Here is a 20,643-nt window from a genome sequence, read left to right as displayed (position 1 = left end):
AGAGTACCACTTGACACCCGGTGCATTTCAGTCTTTGCATACCTCGTAGGGTGGGACAGCACTCTCTTTGAATGTCTCCTATCTCATCTTTATATTTCTTCCGTTCACCATACAAAAATGTGACAGAGAATGCCCTCCCTCAGCAGCAGATCCTAAATCTGTCTTAGTCTGAAGCAGTCCATGATGTGGAATTTATTTGCTTCCACATGTTGGAGGAACTTCCAGTCTCGCTGCGCGTCACTTACCGCGATCACAGGTTTAAAACTTTCAGATGTTGTTGCTCCTCTGCTGCTCTCCGGTTCCCACTCGCTGCCTCTCGTTCGCAGCCCGCGATCCGCTCGCACTCTCTCCCATCTCGTTCACTGTCTCAGTCTTCCCCTCCCTCCCCCTTCAGCTTGCAAGTGAGTCAGACTCTATACAAAACAGATGAATGTCTTCATGCTGGCAACATGCCAGTTGTTCTGGGAGGTAATTTCCTTCAACACTGCCGTCCCACTGTTTATATTTGTCACTTTCTGTTCACTCCTCTGCTTGAAGAGGAGGGGAGGTAGGAGCGCTGTATGGGGAGAAACCTTTTGTTTAGAGGTACATGCTTGAAAATGTACTTATACTGCATAGCTTTTCCCTTTTGTCCTCAGTGAGCTCGCATCTTCAGGCTGAGAAAATCATTTAAGTGCAATTCTTTAGTCTTATAGATGATATACATTCAAAAAAAATCACCATATTTAGATGGATATGTATATATTTATTTTCTTCATTGATTAACGTAACTTTACTTTACTTTTAAAAGCAGCTAAGTGAGAACTTCAAACTGTACCCTTGGGTTTCACAGTAAAGGCCTAAAGGTCTGATGTTTTAGCTGATACATGCTCCTCGATTCCCTCAAGGTACCAATGCCCACATAAGATAATCTGCTCTGACTTACTTTGCTAATCCTTTTGAGTTAAGGTTAATCTCTTCAGTCCCAGAAGTGATGGTTAAATTGTGTTTTAAATGCTTAATCATCACATCTGGTGTTAGTCAAACTTTGACTACTGTGATTAGAAGAAGACATCTATCTCTTCAGCATCTGCTGTCCTTGCAGAAATCCTTATTTGAATATCTTTAGAATTCAACATTATAAATAATCAAGTAAGGAACACCTGAATTCTGCCCAAACATATTTTTAAAATGATACTTAATTGTATTTCTCACAATCTGTGTTTCCAGAATTTTAGTGAATAAGAAGTAATGCAGATTGGTATAAACTGAAAAATGTTTTCTTTTTTCACTTTGAGTAATTTAACAATTTACCTTTTGACAGCTGCTTATCACTTATTATATATAAGTATAGTATACTCACTCATTATTGTTTTGTTTATTCTAGATGAATCGCGATTACCTTTTAGTGTAAACTATAAAAGCCACATGGCTTCTTGCCTAAAATTAACGTTGTCCAGGTGTTTTTCATGATGTGTTTTATGACTGCTTCCTGTAACAGACAGGAAGCAATCTAATATGATGTTTTCATATAGCAAGACATTGACTGCCAGTCACGTTTCATGTGGAAAAATACACGTATAGGCTTTTTAGCTATGTTTGACAAACTTTCAGTGCATTTTTTATTTTTTATTTTATTTTTTTTTTTTTGGGCCACAGCGGCTTTATTGACAGTGGAGGGAGACAGGAAATGGGGGAAAGATACAGGGGAAGACATACGGGCATATTAGCAACAGGCCGGGACTCGAGCCCATGCCACCCGCACTGGCATATGCATGTGGTCGCCTAATTCACCACTGAGCCACCCGGGTGCGCCCAACTTTCAGTGCATTTTTGATGTGACTTCCAAGGGCATCATGTGGCAAGAAAGTCATTAAGTTGCAGCTCCATTGGCCTGTGATTCATCTTTTTTCTTCTTGTCTTTTTATTTTGAGTTAATTCTGAAGTTTTTAAGACCACCACGCATTAACAGGATATTGAACTTTAACTGGAATTCCAGACGTCACTGCTTCACAGCCTTTTCTTGTGAAACAATCAATTTCTTCTCTCCATTTTGATGGTGGCTGAAAGTAATGTTTTACTGAAAAGGCTTTAGATTCAACTATTGAGAAAAACAAGAGCAAAGTTTTCTGAAATTGTGCCTCAAGCTATTGTGCAGTCAGTTTCAAAAGAGCATCATAAATGAGGCCTGGGTGTCTGGGTTTTATTTTTTAATTTAACCTACATGTTAATCAGGTCAGTTTCATTACTGAAACCAAAAACACAAAATTCTGTGTGAGGACTTGACAGTTTGGCCCTTACCCAAATGTGAACTGAAGGGCACCATCCATCAGTGTACCAGAATAGAAAAAAGAAAAAAAAAAAAAACTTTTGTAGGTGACACTGAAATGTGATCCTGATCTCCCAGTGATTGCCATTTGTGATCTTTTTAAATCCTGATATAATGGTTGAGCTGAGCTTTTAATTCCAAACAGACCAGCGGAGATTACTCACTGCGAACATGGCTCTACTGTATATTGATGGACAGTTTAAAGAAAGAAAGAGAAGAAAAAAAAAAAAAAAGACATGAACTCTTAATCTTATTATGACATAATTTTCAGGAACTTGCAGGGACAACTTATTAATTCCAAGATGCAGTTTATCCAAACTATAGTGTTTTCTACTTCTGCTGTATACATTATGTGTATTCAGGGAGCTGTCTAGAGTGGAATGAGAGAGTCAAATATTTTTGGCCATCTTCTATACTTTGTAGTTGTAGGTCTCATAGTGATGTGTAGCATGTTGTATTGTAGCTTCTGTTATCTGACCCAGCGTGCTTCATCCAGTCGGTAGGGAAGTAAGTCATCTTTGCTGAAGCTGTACAAACCTGTTTTTACTGAACTCACAGAAGAAAAAACAAACAAACTGCACGCTAAACACCACCATGTGTTTTATTAGCTCGGCTGTAAAAATCAAGTTCAAATCTCGGCAACCTTAACCTGAAGGTAAAGGTCAGACCCATGTCACCTAGCATGTTCAGATTCACACCATAGATGCATGCTGTTCAAGCTAGACCCATCCAACTTCATACACTTCTTCACTGACTTTACTATAACAGCATTTAGTTTTATGTGAGAAATGGGGGCAGCATCTTCCATTAATGTGGGTCAGTTGTTTAAACGTGACTGTTGAATATGATCCTGGTGTCACTGATAGGCGTCTGTTAACGGTTTGAAGCAGACCAACCCTTTCTGTTAAATTCTGAGTAATCTTACCAATCAGCATGCCCGTCAAGCCCAGGCACAGTTGGTGTTATCACAAGTACATTTTCAGATAACATTCCATGTTGTTATTGTTTTGTTTTTTTTAACTAACTTGACTTTAGCTCACAAAACCAGAACGATTGGCGTTGTCACCTACCAGACTTAATCTGATATGATGGGATTCAGCGTCCACCTTGATGTTGCAGGTTGTGTCTGTTTGACTGGGGAGCGTAAGGCGGTGCTGGTTAGATGTGGAGAAGTGTTTGTTTAGTTCCATGAATTTCAGTTGTAATGTTGAACAAAGACTAATTTACACATGTGAAACAGCAATTATATGTATTATACAGTATTTTGTGTGTGTGCGTGTGCGTGTGCGTGTGTGTGGTGTTCATCACTGTATATTCTGAGCCAAGTTTCTGTTTTATCTACTCCACAGCAAAAGCAATGTGAGAACAAAATATAAAGACTTGGACAGTTTTCAGGAACAAATTTTAAGCCTAGAATTTCTGATTCGCAATCATTTTTCTTTGACAAATCACAATATCCAAGAAGTTGTGCTTCATTAAAAAAAAAAAAAAAAAGAGTGATTTTAAGTAATTAGTGCCATTTGTCATGCTTACTGTATGTGATTAACTTCAAGTGCCTCTTCTCTCTTCTCTTTTGTCTCTCCAGGACCCCTGAGCAGTGTCCCAGTGTGGTTTCTCTCTTGTCTGAAAGCTACAACCCTCATGTGCGCTGTGGGGCTGCCATGGCTCTGGGCATCTGCTGTGCGGGGACTGGCAATAAGGTCAGTGTCGTCTTCTTTTTCTCCTCCAAAAATCTTTTCTGTCTTGGCTTGCTGTTAATACACTCACTGCAATATTTCAAAATGAAAAGAGAACTGCCATGGAGCACTGGATTTTGTTATTTGGACTTAGCGTAGGCTTTTTAATATGAGTTTTACACAAATATACACAAAGATTAACAGCCACATAACACAGACATGTTAAAAAGAGGAAAACATCTTTATGAAGGTGTGGTTGGTTTTCTCTTCACTTGAGGTTAATAGATGGCTGGAAAACATTTACAATCATCTCATCTTTCAGCTGTCTCTACTTAACAACAAAAGTGGTGACCTATATTGATTTAAGCATAGAAATAGACCTGAACTTTTTTCACTTTTAATGATGTGCCTTTACACTGCAGTTTCTCTCCCTGGAGTCAGTAATCATAGATAGACTTAATATTTCTCAAAGAGATGTGTCAAAGAAAAGCTTAGATTGCATTTCTTTAACCGCAAACACAGCATTAGACCTGGGGACTTCATTTATCCCATGGGCCACCTTTTCCTTTTGGCGTATCATGTGCGTCACTGATCCAAAGATTATCTATGCTGAACAAAGGGTTTTTCTTTAAATTGATGGCTCCCCTGTGGGGCTGGGGTGTGTATCTGTAACCACCGCAGAAGCAGCTACATGAGGTCATCTGTTTTCTTGTGTCACATGTAATGATGGCATCAGAAACAAATGTTAAAATCTATTTATGAGACGCATGTTATGGCACCGTCAAAATAAATAAATAAATATACCAAGGTCATGCTCATACTTACCTGCATTTGGACTTCATGTGCTTCAAAAGTGTGGTAATTTCCTGCCTCAGTTTCATGAAAGAGCTTTGTTGATACTCATATTCTGTATTCGTAAAACATTAAGCAGTTTTTTTGGTTTGTTCTTTTTTTCTTTTTTTTTACCTCTATTGACATTCACTGTAGTGTGGGTTCAGCACAGGGGGGAAAGGGTTAATTGCAGATGAGTTGGCATGCATTTTGTTTGGCTTCTTCAAAAAGGGGAGGGAAGAAGATAGAAATCAGGGGTGCTTCCACTTCCTTAATTGTCTTATGTTGGCTGCTCAGTCTTGGGGGGCACAACCACAGCAGAATCATAGCGTCCTCCTGCACCTTCTTGCTCATAGAGACTCGGAGCACTAAGGATAATATTTTGGACCAAATCAGCCCAGAGGCGTGTTAGAGACGTGATCGGCTCCAAAGCTCCACTACTTCACTGCTTGGTTTTTCCAGAATAGGAACTCGAGCACAGTACAGGAGTAATGATGTTGTGACCAAAGAACTGGGTCACCTATTTAGAGGGAGCACATTTCTTTGCTGTCATTTACACCTTGGGGTTTGATCATATTTACTGGGCTGCGCTGCTCCTGATCTGTTTATATACTTGAAAGAAAAGTTGAAGAATGTTTGGAAAAATGTCTGGAAATGTGTGGAAATGTAATGTTAAACACCAAGCAGACTAACGAGACACTTTTGTCATGTGATACTGTTTTATAAATGTGTAATAAACGGTAAATTATGTTGTGTTTGACTGTGTTCTGCACTATATTTATTTACACAAGCCTCCAGGCAGTTATTAGCAGTGCTAAAATGAATCTAATTTAAAGATTGATCCAAACGGAGGCTCAAACCTGAAGAAAACAGCCCAGCTCTGTACATGGATAAACATGATCTTAAGCAGCCAGTCTGCTCTACTGATTGGACCTGACAGTAAATACTTTTAATTACCTCCACCACCACCACCTCATTCCAACAACATATCATGGGCAGGATATGGTGGACTAGTGTTGGCTTTGCACTCAACATATCATCCTGGTGCACGGCTGTCTTAGCCAGCTGAGCTGAAAACATTCATGAAACATGGTTTATTTTACCTCCACTGTCATCATCCTGGTTTGTTTGTCTTTCCTCGGCGGAGCTGACGCCTCCCTCTGAGCCCTGCTGGTGTGGGTTACAGCCGTTTCTGTTCAAGAGAAATAAAAGTAACTGTGATAGACTGGCTGAAAAACACAGGGGAGAGCAGAACGAAGAAGGTGGAGGAGGTGGTCCTGTCTCACTTCTTCATGCACAGTAATCATGGGAGGAGACTGATTGATGGTCAGTTGTCATGGACAACCAGATATGGATGACACTAATGTCATTAATTTGTGAGGTCTGGTTGCCTCTGTTGATAATTGCCTTTCCTGTATTTAACCAAACAAAAATGCCCTTGTTGCACTGATCTTTCCTGTTGGGGATTTTTCCATTTTTCATAATAAAATGCATTTGCTGTAAAAAGAGGAGAGAAAAAAAAAAGTCAAATGTGTTTCTGTTATTGATAGATCTCAGAGAGGTGATGTATTTTTTCCCCTCGGAAAAGAAAGAAACACTACATAAATAACCTCACAGAAGTTCTCTAAATTGTTTTAGGAAATGGCGCTCATTTTTTTGCTTGTAAACAGTTGATCTCGGCCACAAGCTTGTTAACAGAATCAGAGCTGTGAAAAATGATGCACTTCCAGTTTACAACGTAGAAATATGCTGATTGTTTTAGCTTTAACAGCTAAATGAGGCTTTTTTCAGCCTGATGACCTGTCAAAAAATTTACTGAGAGGTTCTGGAGATCATTCTAGATTTAATTGATTTTTTTTTTTTTTTTTTTATGTAAGACTCAGTCCATTGATTCTTGAAAAGTGCTTTTTTTTATTGAAGCAAAATTGGGCACAGCAGACAAGAACAAATCAATCCTACGAAATCATTTTCCCCCCCAACTTCACCATTAATGTAGTGATTTTACAAAATCATTTAATCAATTTAATTAGAATTTTTAGCTGAATATATTTAGCTGAATTTATTTATTTATTTATTTTTATACTTGTATATTTAAAGCAATGTTTCCTGCTCCTCTGTGTCTCCCATCACAGGAGGCCATCAATCTGCTGGAGCCCATGACCAATGACCCTGTAAATTATGTGAGACAAGGTGCCCTCATTGCCTCTGCCCTCATCATGATCCAACAGACCGAAATCACCTGTCCCAAGGTAAGTGAACAGTAAAACCGGCTTTATCGGCATCACCAATATTTGCCTGTGTGGGGTCTTCAATATACTTATAAAACAGGAGTTTCCTTTTCGATGTAAAATCTGCACAAGAACAAAAAATACTGCACTGTTAGTGTGCGTTGTTTGTCATTGATTTGTACTATGATACCAGTGAGACAGATTTTACTGTGAGAAGAAAATTAAAGGGAAGCCTTGACTGAAAGCAGATAGTATCAGAAGAGAAGGGTCATGGAAGACTGACGAGTGACTCATCCCAGCATAAATGCATGCACTCGCCCTTGAAGCACCACATAATTTTTCATAGATGGGCAAGAAGTGCCAGACAAATTTTCAAGGAGACTTTGTCTTCACAGCAAAGGTCCTTAAGGATGGAGGCAGTATCTGGGATTTTGCAAAAGAGAGTTTTTTTTGTTTGTTTTTTTAAAACATCGAACATCCATGACCCCACCACCTGCTGCCATTGTAATTTCCAGCTCTGCCGTACAGTTGTAGACAGGCCCAAATAGGTTGAAAACGACCCAGCAGAGCATTGACTGAGTTTTGCTTTTGCTAACAAGCTATACTGTTGATGCTGGAACTCTCACAGGTAAATCATCACCACAGGTATGGCAGTTCTGATGTGGCTGTGCTGCGAATGTTCTGCTGATATTGTCCAAATCTGACAGATGCATTGCCGCCTGTGATACCCTTCCTTTATTTGTGGAGACCCTCGGCTTTGTTTTTTGTGTTGTTTGTGTTTTTTGCAGAGTCAGCATTTTAAAATGATTTCAAAATTTCTTCTTAACTTTAGGTGAACCAGTTCAGGCAGCTTTATGCAAAGGTGATCAACGACAAGCATGATGACGTCATGGCCAAGTTCGGCGCCATCCTGGCCCAGGGAATCCTTGATGCAGGTCAGTCTCCAAACAGAGATGCAATGGGTTTATCCATGTCAGTCACTGAGTGAGAGAATAAATGGGTATGTGGTCCAGCCTGCCTTACATGCCTTCACCACTTAGGGGAATATGAAAAGATGTGTAATTCTTAATTACAGGGTAAAACAAGTGAACTGCTCTAAATGTTAGGTGGGTTTGTGGTTTTGTGTGTGCTTTAATTTGGGTTCCTTTGCACTCAAGCAAACACAGAGTAACCCCTCCTTTGGCTGACCACCCGTGCACTGCATTTCTGGAACAGATCATGCTAAGGTGCATTAGCGCCTGGCGGCCGTACCTCAGCTCCATTCTGCTCTCAGCCATATGGCCTGTTGGTCTCCTCGTGGTGATTACAGTTTGTCTGATAGTCTCTGTGTTTGTGTGTCTGTGCGGGTGTGTGTGGACACAAGCAACACAGTCTGTGCTTGTGTGTGTGTGTGTGTGTGTGTGTGTGTGTGTGTGTGTGTGTGTGTGTGTGTGTGTGTGTGAGGTCCTAGAGAGCTGCACATCATCACATGGAGAGCTATATATACACTCATATGCAGAGCACATCTACATTCAAATGTGTGCAAAAAAAAAAAAAAACATAGGGAGAAGCAGAAGGCAATTTTGTGGCACATACATAAAACCATGTGTGCAAAAAACCAAAAGAAACCAGCTCTGTTTGCTCACTGATGTCTGAATAGGCTCTCAGGTGTTGCACCTTCACATGACATGATTTTTTTTTCATGAAGCTCAGCATCGACTCTTGGTTAACTCTGCCCCTCTTGCACTCTGAGTGATGGTTATTTTGTACTGAACAGATTATCCTTGGTTATGACCAACAGGATTTCCATCATGTGTCAAATGAGGCGCACTAAATTCAGGCCAGGATGTCCCTGCGTGAGACCAGATCCTGATTTTTCTCACTCTCAGCTCTCCTTCCTGCACTCCATGTTAAACACCCTGTTTTCAGTGCAGTTCAAACACATTCAGGCAGAATACACACTTCTCCTGTTTGAATGTCAGACAGGCTCAAGCTCATGCGGTACAAATGTTTAAGTATTCTGGTTCTTCCAGGGCGTTGGGAGTGTTTGAGGTGCAAGGGTAATTGTATTTAATTTAACTGGCGGAAGCGATTAGAGCTCAGTTTCATGATCACTGGTGCTCATTACCCAGAAAATGTCTTCTCTCTTACTGTGTCCATGTCTTTCCCTCCCTCTTATGTTTTCAGCCTCCCTTGTGAAGACTTTGATTAATTTATGTGGTCCATTAATCAGGTGTAATTAGCTAGTTTTCTCACGCTCACGTAACAACATGCCTCATCTTTTTGTTTTATAAGATTCAGTTGTTTGTTTTATTTTCTTTTTTTTTTTTCTTCAAATCGAAACACACAGTCTGGTTGTTGATGTAGTCACGTTACACCTTTTTGAAGGATCCCCGCACCTCCCTCACCAACTCCTTGGAATGAAAATTGGCCCACCAAGCTGAGAGTTGGCAAAAACAGCGGGTGGGGGAGAACCTGTTACTGAAGTGTACTCAACCTCTTCTAAGTATTTAAGAGACTCTCAAGCAGACGCTCGTGGTGCGTTTGCTGCCCTCGTTACTCGTTCAGGCCAACGTTCAGTCTGTGGGACTGGAATGTCTCGTACACCGGCTCAGATTTGAAGATAAAGCCCCGTAATTAAATCATCCGAGTGACCTGAGGTTGGAGTCGCCGCAGAACAAGACAGCAGCAGATGATTTAAGTGCTATTGTTTGGGCTGATATCAGTTTTTAGTTGGAAGGGCTGCTCCTTAGTTGCCTGCTCTTTAAAAAAAAAAAGAGAGACAGGTTTTCTTTTTATCTCTATAGAAATGATGAATTTATCCTGGCTGTCTCCTCATTGCTTCCTCTTCCTCCTCCCTCTGTCTTTTGCCATTTCTCCCTGCTGTCTGTCCCAAGAATGACTTGGGTGGGCTGTTATTCTTTTGCACACGAGTTACACCCTTGACCCCTGTTAATCACCCTTCTAGCCATCTTCATAGATTAGTCCTTTTGTTGGAGTCAGCAGAACAACTTAAAAATGTTTTTTAACCTTCAAGTTGAGATACAAATTATTTAGACTGCCTGGGCAAAAAAAAAAAAAAAAAATCATCACACATTGGATCACCTTTAGCTTTGATGACACACATTTGCCATGACATTATTTTGATATATATGAAGTGTTACATTTATTTCCAAACCAGTGTTGCTTTAATTTTTTGTCAAGCTCCTGTATTAATGATGAGAGGGTTGGACCCTTAAAATCTTCTTCAGCACAACCCCCAAAGATTCCCAATGGGTTAAGTGCCTTTCCAAATGCACAATGCGAAGCCTAAACAGCACCTTTATGTGCCCAAAAACGAGGTCAACTGACTACCTGAATATGCCGAATTAACAAGTTTTTCCCCATCAATGGATTTTTTTTTTTTTCCCCTTCCCTGGTGGCAATGCCAGGATTCATCAGGTTCAAACTGTGAATGAGTGATTCAGGGAGTACAAGACATCATTTTCACACATGAACTGGCCACCACTTTAATTAAGTCCACACTTTAATTAAACGTGGGTGTCAAATTTGTTGTGGATTTTTATTGATTTGATTTTCTCCAAACGTTTAAGCGATCACTGGTCACAATCATTTAAGTTTTTTTTTTTGTTTTTTTTTTTGTTTTGTTTTTTTTTTATTTCCCAGCCACATTTCTGCTTTGAAGATGACAGTTCACTGCCATCCTTCCAGGTTTTAATATTTTTGGACAGTTATTAACCCAAATTTTTGTATTTTCTGCATTCTCCTTAGTCGTTTTCTTTGCTTGACACAGGCCAGTAATTTGACTCTGCTAGACTTGTGCTGCCAGACTTGCTCAGTTGGACCATCAAGACTGATCATTGTCTTTTCCAGAAGCTCCAGATATGTCTTCTGACATGGTTGTTTAAGAAATTTTAGATAATTACCCAGTGGCAGGCTCTTACCTTATCCTTTAAGATATTTGTACATCAAGCTGAAAAGGAGCTCTATATAAACTGTAACAGCTCGGATGTAGATGGAAATCTGTTCAGGATGGCAGACCCACCTCTTTGGATGCAGATCAGTTATTAATGTCCTGTCAAGCTCAAATCTAATGATAATAAATGAGGCCTTTTTTTTTTTTTTTTTTAATTTTAAGTTTAAATGCAGGATGCTTTAGACAATGCATTCCTGAATGTAATTGTCTTGCCATGCACATCCTTGTATTTTAAATTCTGCCCTGAGATCAACAGATCACACAAATTGAAGCCAAAAGCCAAACCTCCTTTGGGTGGTGAACATCCTGGTCTGTACCCCTGTTAACCTCCTACTCCCTCATCATCTGATTATTTTGCCAAGTCTCAAATAATGTGTTTCACTATCAATTATAACTGTCACATGAAAGAAAAATAACTGTTTTAGCCATCAACATTCTTGTTATTGTTCAAAGCACAGTTGCCTTTTTTTTTGCTCAAGTCAGCCTGTGACCTGGCTTCGAGTCTGTTTATGTTAGATGTTGACAGCCAGTGGAGCTCAGCATTTAATTTGTATCCTTGCAGCTTATTTGAGGTTTGCTGCTTTTTAGCATTCTCCTAATTTTCAAACCTTCAGATTTTACACAAAACCCTGTAATTTAGACAGAGTTCCCTCTCATCAGTGGTTAGTATGTAATGCAACAGTAGGTTCACTGTGTGCTCTTTATGTTGTGGGTACTGACAAACTTATTAGTTCTAGCGTAGAGAAATATCTGAACCCAGGGGGTCTTCTGTAAGGGGTAAGTGATATCAAAGAGTTTGAGAACCCCCATCATGTCGTGTGGTGACAGACCCTGCTGGTCTCATCCATTTTATTGAAATGCTTTCTAACCTTTGTGCTTTCTGTTGTCCAGGTGGACGTAACGTGTCCATCTCTCTGCAGTCCAGGACGGGTCACACTCACATGCCATCAGTGGTCGGCCTGCTGGTCTTCACTCAGTTCTGGTTCTGGTTCCCTCTTTCCCACTTCCTGTCCTTGGCCTTCACACCAACTGCTATAATCGGCCTCAACAAGGACCTCAAGGTACTGAAGTTTTTGAATATTCAGAAACACCAACCACGACATGTTTAAAGTGGGTTGTTAAATGCGGTGCATTAGTCACAATGCAGTGGTTCTTGTGTTTTATAGGGGAAACCTTGCTCTGTATGTATGAAGCAACAATTAACACGAGGTCTAAAATACAGCTGCTGACTTTGTATTTATTACTGCATGTCGTGCAGGAAATATTTAGCCCCTTGTCTTTGGAACAACTGTAACCAGCAGCTGACTCTTAACAGGCTTTCCTGACATTTCGCCTGTTCTGGCCACCTGCCACTCGCACTCTGGTGCCAAAGGATCAGTGTGACATATTGTGGTGTTAAACTGGCCTTAGATGAGCTTAATCTCTTCTTTCCTCCCCGAATCAGCAGCACCTGACAGCCGGGACACTCACGCCCTTTTTTTTTGTTTTGTGAATTCCCAACTTTACAAAGCACTAGAGAATATACTTGGTGTAAATCCCCGAATAACCAGGCTGGGGTTTAACCAACTTGCTGCACCTTGGCAAGGTTTGTCAGGATGAGTTTAACTGCACAGCACAAGCCTTCACAGACTTGGACTCTTACCATTGACAAAAAGGCTGAAGGGGTGCTCTGTTGGACCATCAAGACAGTTTACATCGTTTAGGTTCAGTGAACTGTTATAATTAGAAGGCTTACATTGAACAGAAAGCACCTGGTGCTGCTGTGGCTGGAGAGCTTCTTTTATGTTTGTCTAGGTAAAGTTGACAGAGCACTTCTTCATTTTTACTTGAGGTTCAGTCTGCAGCTATTAGAAGAAAGACATGAAGGGGGTGCTTGTGATGATGCTTAACTGGTCATGTATTCAAATGAGTTCAGACCCAACTAATGTAAGCCAGGTTTTCTCAAGCTTAAACCTTTTTGGAAGCATTTTTTTTCCAGGTAAAATGTTGATTTCCTTGCTTAAAGGCATCTAAAGGAATAGGAAGTGCCAAGTCAATTAACATCATTCTGGTTATTATCGCAAGCATCCAGATCTCCATGAACATACTTAACATCTGTACTTTCCCATCAGTTTTCTTCTCTGTCTCTTTCTTCAGATGCCCAAGGTGCAGTACCGCTCCAACTGTAAGCCCTCCACCTTCGCCTACCCACCAGCTCTGGAGGTTCCCAAGGAGAAAGAGAAGGAGAAGGTGAGAACTGAGGCGCCACAACACATCCGCTTGTTTTGCTTTCTTTTCTGAAATTATTAGTTTAGGAAAGCTGATCCCGCTTCGTATTGATTTGCGAATAATTTCGAACCCTCCCTCTAAAGACTCATCATTTTCTTGCCTGTTGTGTTTATTATTTTACAATCTCTGGTCTTTTTTTTTTTTTTTTTTTTTTGTCCTCAGTTGTTTCATTTCCCAATCCAAGATGCCCTTTGAGAATGTAATGAAAGACATTTATTTTGTGGTTGACTAGTTTTGTACATTTTAAGCCATGTTTGTAGAAGGTCTTAATGTCTGTGGTATTGTCTGACGTTGTGGAAATGTCTGTGCTCTCTCTCGTTCTCTGCATGCCAGGTATCCACTGCTGTTCTCTCCATCACAGCCAAAGCAAAGAAGAAGGAGAAGGAAAAGAAAGAAAAGGAGGAGGAGAAGATGGAAGTGGTGAGTGGGGAAAGCAACCCAACTCCTCCGATTGACCGCTAATAATCTTTATTATGGCTTTTTTTTTTTCTTTTCCTTACTTAGTTTTAAAAAATATGAATTTATTTAGTTGTTTTGTTTATTAGGCCCTTTTACCTCCAGAAATGGAAAAATCCAGCAAAAAAAATGTAACCCTAACGACTCTGAGGTTTGTTTACTTATGTGAAAACAGAAGGATCATTGATGGTACTTAGATCCTTCATTCCTGCATTTGAAGTAAAGTTTTTAAGTATTTATTATATTTTGTACTCATGAACCACTTCAGCTGCACTGCACCCCCTCTCTACTTTATTAAGTACACCTGTTCGACTCCTTGTTAAATATCTAATCAGGAAGGCAACAAACACTTTGCAACTAGGGTATGCAGAAGAGTATCTCTGAACAGACAACACGTCGAACCTTGAAGCAGATGGGCTACAGCAGCAGAAGACCACACCAGGTGCCACTCCTTTCAGCTAAGAACAGGAAACTGAGGCTACAGTTCACACAGGCTCACCGAAATTGCACAATCGAAATTTAGAAAAATGTCATCTGGTCTGATGAGTCTCCATTTCTGCTGCAGCATTCAGGTGGAGAGTCAGAATTTGGTGTAAATGGCATGAAAGTATGGATCCACAGATCCAACAGTTCAGGCTGCTGGTGTAATGGCGTGGGATATTTTCTTGGCACACTTTGGGCCCCTTCTACCCATTCCAGCAGAATAATGTGCCATGTCATAAAGCTCAAATCATCTCAAACTGGCTTCTTGAACATGACAGTGAGTTCACTGTATTCAAATGGCCTCCACAGCTGTGTGATGCCGTCACATCAATATGGACCTAAATCTCGGAGGGATGATTTCCAGCACCTTGTTGAATCTATGCCGCAAAAAAATTAAGGCAGCTCTGAAAGCAAAACCAAAGTGGCTACCAAAGTAGCCAGTGAGCGTATAATATTCATTTATATAACATGTATAAAAGCACTGTATTCATAGACTGTTTTTATGACAGGACCTCGCTGTTTTTTGCTCGTCTCCTTTGGCCACACAGCAGTCCAGCTTGTGTACTGGTGTTTTTAGTTTTTTCCTCACCTTTTGTCGTCTGCAAACAGATGAAATCTTCCCTGTTACTCAAGTCAAATGACAGCTGTATAAAAGATTAATGGAGTACCAAGGCATGCACTCAGTTATTTCTTTTCTTAAAGTCTCTTGAGCTTTTCATTCATCCACAGCCAGTGTTCAAACACTGTTGTCAGTAACGAGCCGGTATAACTTTCATTGGGATTTTCTCTGAGTGTAATCTGTGTGTTTGATCCTCTCTGCCGTGCTACATCTCAGCTCTGGTGCTGAGAGACGAGCCTGGAAACGTCCTGGATGCTCATATCGCAGGCTTTTGATTTTATTTGGCATAACTTTATTGAGATGGCGGTTGAAGGAACGGTACCCAGACCCAAAGGTCAGACGGTTCATTCAAAGCTTGCTTTATTCATAATCCATCAGTACTCGTTCTGCCTTGTTCGTAGGTTTCCAGTGTTTGCTGACAAATCAGCCTGACTGATTTGCCATCAGTGGTGCCAGAGCAGGAAGAGACTGATTCACAGAAACGGAAAGATTGGGGAGTGGGGTGGGGTGTGTGGGGGTAGAATTTATTACCCATGACACCTCAGTACTGTCTGATTCACCCTAGAAAAAAATAATTCCAAGTCAGCAACTAGATCAGTTCAAATAAAAAAGCAAATGAACACAGATGCTGGCCCTGATGCTGATTCTTCCCTCACAGGAGGTCCAGGAGGGTGAGAAGGAGAAGAAGGACGAAGAGAAGAAGAAGGAGGCCGAACCAAACTTCCAGCTCTTGGAGAACCCGGCCAGAGTGATGCCGGCTCAACTCAAAGTCCTCACCATGCCAGAGACCTGCCGCTACCAGCCCTTTAAACCGGTAACAAACCCCAAATCAACCAGAACTGGACTGAGATCCACATTTTCTGGTTTTCATGAGCTGATTGTTCAAATTTTAAATAACACGTGTTACACCCAAACAAATCAAACCAAACTAAGGTAAAAGCAAACCTAATTATTATCTTATTATTTTTTGCTTGCTGATAGACCTATCAGTATATGTGTTTGTATAAATACAATTCAACAATAAAATAATAATGAATTTAAAAAAAAAAAAAAAACGATGAGCCAGTGCTTCTTAAATCCCTCACAAACTAATAAAATCAGATAGTAGTCACCAAAGGATGATCATCATCATTTTCACCTCCCAAATAGACCAGAATTTAATTCAGCATAACAATATGAGGCCTGTACTACAATACAGCTCTTAAATAGTGTGTTAAATGTACTTATTTTGCTAATTTTTCATTGTTTATAGCACCAATACTTCTATGACGTCTCAGATGTCCAGTGAGTTACAGTATTTATACATGATATTTCTAAATAAGTGCTAAGTATCAGACAGTAGAATTTAACAATGTAATTGTATATCTGATTATTTTCTTCTAATATAAATCATTCAAATTAAGATCCAGCCTGCTGGTTGATTTTGGCCTCGTTCAGTTGAAAGTGCAGAATCTCCCCCCGTCCAGGCCTATAAACCCAGACCTCTGCGGTTCTCCTGTAAATGCTGACAGTTTTCCACAGTAAATGGCAGGACGGTGTGCTCTCACCCCAGCACTGTAAAGACAGTTTGATTTTTACGTGCAGCAAGCTAGACTCGGTGTATTACGCTGTACGGTATCGTGCCAAAAGTGGTGTCTCTGCTTGTCTAAAGTTTTTGTAATGCAGCTTTCCTTTTAAGGGTTTGTTTTAGGTTCCAAAGCAGGTTTAGGAAGTGAAGCAGGGTTTTACAGACTTATCTTGAAATCTGCTCAGTGTTAAGAGGTTTATTCAAGGCCTGTTATATGGAAATCAATACAAGGTTTCCTGTCTTTAATTCCTTGTTGGACATAGTTGTAATCTTAACTTTCTGAGTTTCTTTTCAGAACAAACTGTTCTCAAAACATCACATATACAAATCTGAAACCTTAATTTGAAATATGCAAACCCTCAAAATGACTTCTTATTCACCCACACTGAGCCACTTCCTTTATAGTTGTACCCTTATTGAATTGAAATGATATATTAAATGTCTCTTCTATATTTTTGAAAGTATCATGAATAGGTTTTAAAATTAATTTCTGGGGTGGAGAACTTGACACACCTCTTTAACTGAAATAAGGGCTCGTATACATAACAGTGAGACACTGTATTGTAGTGGGGTCCTGAATCGGTCCTTACCTACCTACAGGTAGCTGCTTAACCACGGAAACCCTTGCCATGAAGCTCCAACGCACAGTTTTTTGTGCTCCTGATGAGGTTTGGAGCCCTGCGGTTATTGAGCCAGCAAAGAGTTACACACTATGTGCCTCAGCACTCAGTGGCCCTGCTATGTACGTTTAGATGATCTGCCTCTTTGGAGCAGAGTTGCATCCCACTTAAGGTTGATTCTGGAATATTTAGGAGGGAAGAAAATTCACCAACTGAGTCTTCAGAACAACCCATTCTTTCACAAATGGATTCAAAGACTAAGGGGTGTGGTCCAGTATTTTTGTTCATATAGTTTTTTTTTTGGTTTTTTTTTTCTCCTCTGTATGTCACCAGCTCCATACAGGCGGGATCATCATCATGAAGGACACCAGTGAGGAGGAGGAGGAGCTGGTGGAGCCCGTCTCAGCACACGGCCCCAAAATAGAGGAGGAAGAGCAGGAGCCCGAGCCGCCTGAGCCTTTCGAGTACATTGACGAGTAGAAGTGCTCCCAAAGCGACGGTATGTTCACACTGATTGTTTCTGAGCTTTGTCAGTCATTCAACGCTTGTAAAGTTCCAACTTAGCTTAAATGTTTTTAAGAGAACGCCTGTCCAAACAGTAAGCTAACAGCTGATCTAGACCAGTACAAAACCTTCCAGCAGGGTTTTAAGTCATATCTCTTTTTGACATAAGCAGAGGCAGAGAAGACAGCAGCATTAGTTTAACAGCTAGCAAATCAAACCGCCGTTAATTTTGTCACTGCTCTGCAGACAACTTTCTGGATTTGACACACTCCCACATAGCTGTCTGTAGGAAAGTAGGTCTGCATTTCTGTCTTAGTATCAGAGTTTCACCCATCGCGTGCCCGAGGAATGTAAACATCACCACCTCCTTCCTCACAGGGCAGACCTTCTCACTGCACTCCCCGATGAAGCTGGATGCTTAATGATTACTGGGTGCTTGTTGTTAGTGTTGGATTGGCTACAGCCCACAGGAGCGCAGGGTTGTGTGTGATGAGACCGATGAGGTGTCACTGACCAAATTAGGGCCTCTGTGCATATTATGTCATGTCTCTTATGAGGTTCGAGGACCGTGTGAAAGATTAAACACTGCAGAGATTGTTGTCAGGCTGGCCTTGGGGGTTCAGTTTGGATGCACAGTGTGCCAAGTGGTTACAGTGACTGGGTCTGCGACATGAATATCTGCAGTCACTATGGCCTGCCTGTGCATCGGCTCTGTACGCCCCCTACAGGTGATTTTGCTTTGCTTATAAGAGCTCTTCTATTAAAGATGGGCATGGCCACCATGATGTCACACTTTATTTTGTGTACTGGCATTTTAGAGGCTAAAGTTGAGAATTGCAGCGGTTGCCATCTTGTTTTGTGCAGACGTGACCAGAGGGTGGAGTACAAAGTTATAAGCTAATGAGGATGGATTTGATGCTCATTGACTCAGCACAGCCCAGGACCTCAAGCTTGGTGATGTGGTCCTGCGATCAGATACCTGGTGTGCAGGTTGCATATGAAAGTTTTCCAGCTTCTAGGCTGCATCCATTAGACTGTGTAAGACACAAACACAGGTACCTGCTAAGTAGTGCAAAGTAACAGATCCATCCATTCACTTCCACTTGTCCAATTAAGGGGGTCACAGGCGGGGCTGAAGCCTGTTCCAGCTACCATAAGGCGAGAGTAATTTAATTCACCAAAACTGGAGGACAGACTTCTTTGACAGGCTGTCTAATAGTGTTTGTGGTGAATCTGCTTTTTGGAGTCATTTTAATGCACTTGCCGGACAGATGTGGTTGAGAGGTCCACTTCAGTGACTCCAGTAGGCTGAGGTGAAGCTAAGCACACCTGTCATTCAAAGGGGCCACAGCCCTAATGATGCATAACCTTTAAACAGTTTAAATTGGAAAGTCCTATAAAATTCACCCCCAGTAAAGTTGTCATGGAGGAATTTTTTTTTTTTTTTTTTTTTGTACCAGGCTGTAAATATGTTGAACATTTGAACATGGACATGTATGGAGATTTACTCAACACCCTTGGACCCTCAAGTTGTAGACTGTCCTGTTAAATTTTTAAGCATTAAGAGTTTTTAAAGGCCACCTAAAGTGTAGATTATTCTCTCAGAAACATTGTATTTCACGTTTGTTGTCCTTCTGAAATCCATCATTTAAACAGGCACAGCCCGACCGGGTCTGCTCCTACACACATCTGTCTCACAGATGTTTTATATCATACACTACTGTTGCTGACAGTGTGTTGAGTCCACCACATATTATTTATCATCAATCTTATCAACTCTCCACACTGAATACAGTCGTTCTCTACAGTGGTAGAGAACCCAAATGTAAAGGATACGCTGCTTGTTGTGTATTTATCCTTCATGACAAGCACTGGAGTTGTTCAGTGACGTGAGCATGTTGTAAACATCTTTTTAGTCTGCATGTGATATGAATACAGCGCGAGCGCTCTGAAAACTTCACATAAAATTTGATTCCTCTGCAGTCCCGTGGACCATCTCTTTTGCTGAAATGACTTTAACTCAGTCGATGATGAAGCCCTGAATTATCTTTGATTATCAAACATTGGCTTGATATTTCCTCATGTATGCTCATTCTTTTTGGGGGATGGGAGGCCTTGATTGTGACAGTGATAACTTCCTTTTTTCTTTTTCTTATTTTCTCCCCCTCCTCAGGCCTCAGAAGAAGTGAGATCCCAGCATGTTGGTCTAGTGTCTCCCCCTCTTCATCCATGTATCCATCCACCTCTCTGCTTCTTTGACACGTTCCTTTCCTGTTCTGGCCTTCTCATTTGCCACACAAGGAATGTTTTACATTCTCATATTGTATAATTTTCAGTCCTTAACAATAAAAATAACATATATATATTAAAGGCTGAAGAGCGTGTGTTTATTTGAATGGGTATTTCACTCGGGGCGTGCATCGAGGGACTCTCTAATCCCATACATTAAAACTGGTTTACATTTTCTGCACTCAGCAGCAGCTGCTACAGTCTGTCTGCTGTGCAAATGTTAAACGACAGGCTGGGGTGAAGAAGTGTGCTTTCAGGCAAAATTTAGCTGCTGCTGTATTATGTATGATCCTGTTTAGCAGGGAAGGCAAAACTTTAACTCGGACTGTGTTTGTCACAGGATCAACTAGAAGCAAAGAAAAGCTTTGAGTGATCAGTGACCTTGTCAGACTCGCTGTCCACTCAAATAAGCATCAGTTTATGCAGCTCTGATTTATACCATGTTAAACATTTTTACTGCAGGTCTTAACTGTCAAAACATTTCTTTGAGCAATGCATCTGACTCTGTACTCTCACCAGGCACTCCGTACTTTTGTCTAAGCATGCTTAAGCATACTGTGCCCAGGCACGGTATACGTAGTGTGGTCACTAGCCATACCCGAGCACAAAACTCTACTTCCTCAGCGATAGCTGCATCAGTGAAAATCACTATAAGTAATTGATAAATCTGCAGGGCATGTGATGTGAGAGGAAGTTATCGCTGCCTCTAAAAATGGCCCTAATTAAGCCATAAAACGCATAAATTTATTAACCTCATTAGGTTCTTTTTAAAGATAAGTGCATGTCTGAAAGGGGAAAGTAAGATTGGATTATTAAGCACAGTGATTTCAGGTCAGCGG

General features: G+C 40.7%; 1 protein-coding gene across 1 annotated transcript in view; it reads left to right on the top strand.

Annotated features, from left to right (window-relative positions):
* psmd1 (proteasome 26S subunit, non-ATPase 1) overlaps positions 1 to 19,885 on the top strand; it is a 37,918-nt gene extending 18,033 nt beyond the window's left edge. The window contains exons 17-25 of the mRNA XM_030727434.1: positions 3,894 to 4,008; positions 6,948 to 7,064; positions 7,876 to 7,978; positions 11,890 to 12,059; positions 13,135 to 13,227; positions 13,600 to 13,686; positions 15,483 to 15,638; positions 17,345 to 17,510; positions 19,689 to 19,885. Coding sequence (XP_030583294.1) covers positions 3,894 to 4,008; positions 6,948 to 7,064; positions 7,876 to 7,978; positions 11,890 to 12,059; positions 13,135 to 13,227; positions 13,600 to 13,686; positions 15,483 to 15,638; positions 17,345 to 17,491 — 988 coding nt within the window. The 3' untranslated portion in view covers positions 17,492 to 17,510; positions 19,689 to 19,885. The remainder of the gene's footprint in view (positions 1 to 3,893; positions 4,009 to 6,947; positions 7,065 to 7,875; positions 7,979 to 11,889; positions 12,060 to 13,134; positions 13,228 to 13,599; positions 13,687 to 15,482; positions 15,639 to 17,344; positions 17,511 to 19,688) is intronic.
* The last annotated feature ends 758 nt before the right edge of the window (positions 19,886 to 20,643 follow it).

The sequence above is a fragment of the Archocentrus centrarchus genome, chromosome 4 (assembly GCF_007364275.1).
Source record: "Archocentrus centrarchus isolate MPI-CPG fArcCen1 chromosome 4, fArcCen1, whole genome shotgun sequence".
Taxonomy (NCBI): domain Eukaryota; kingdom Metazoa; phylum Chordata; class Actinopteri; order Cichliformes; family Cichlidae; genus Archocentrus; species Archocentrus centrarchus.
This window is presented reverse-complemented; position numbering and strand designations above follow the sequence as displayed.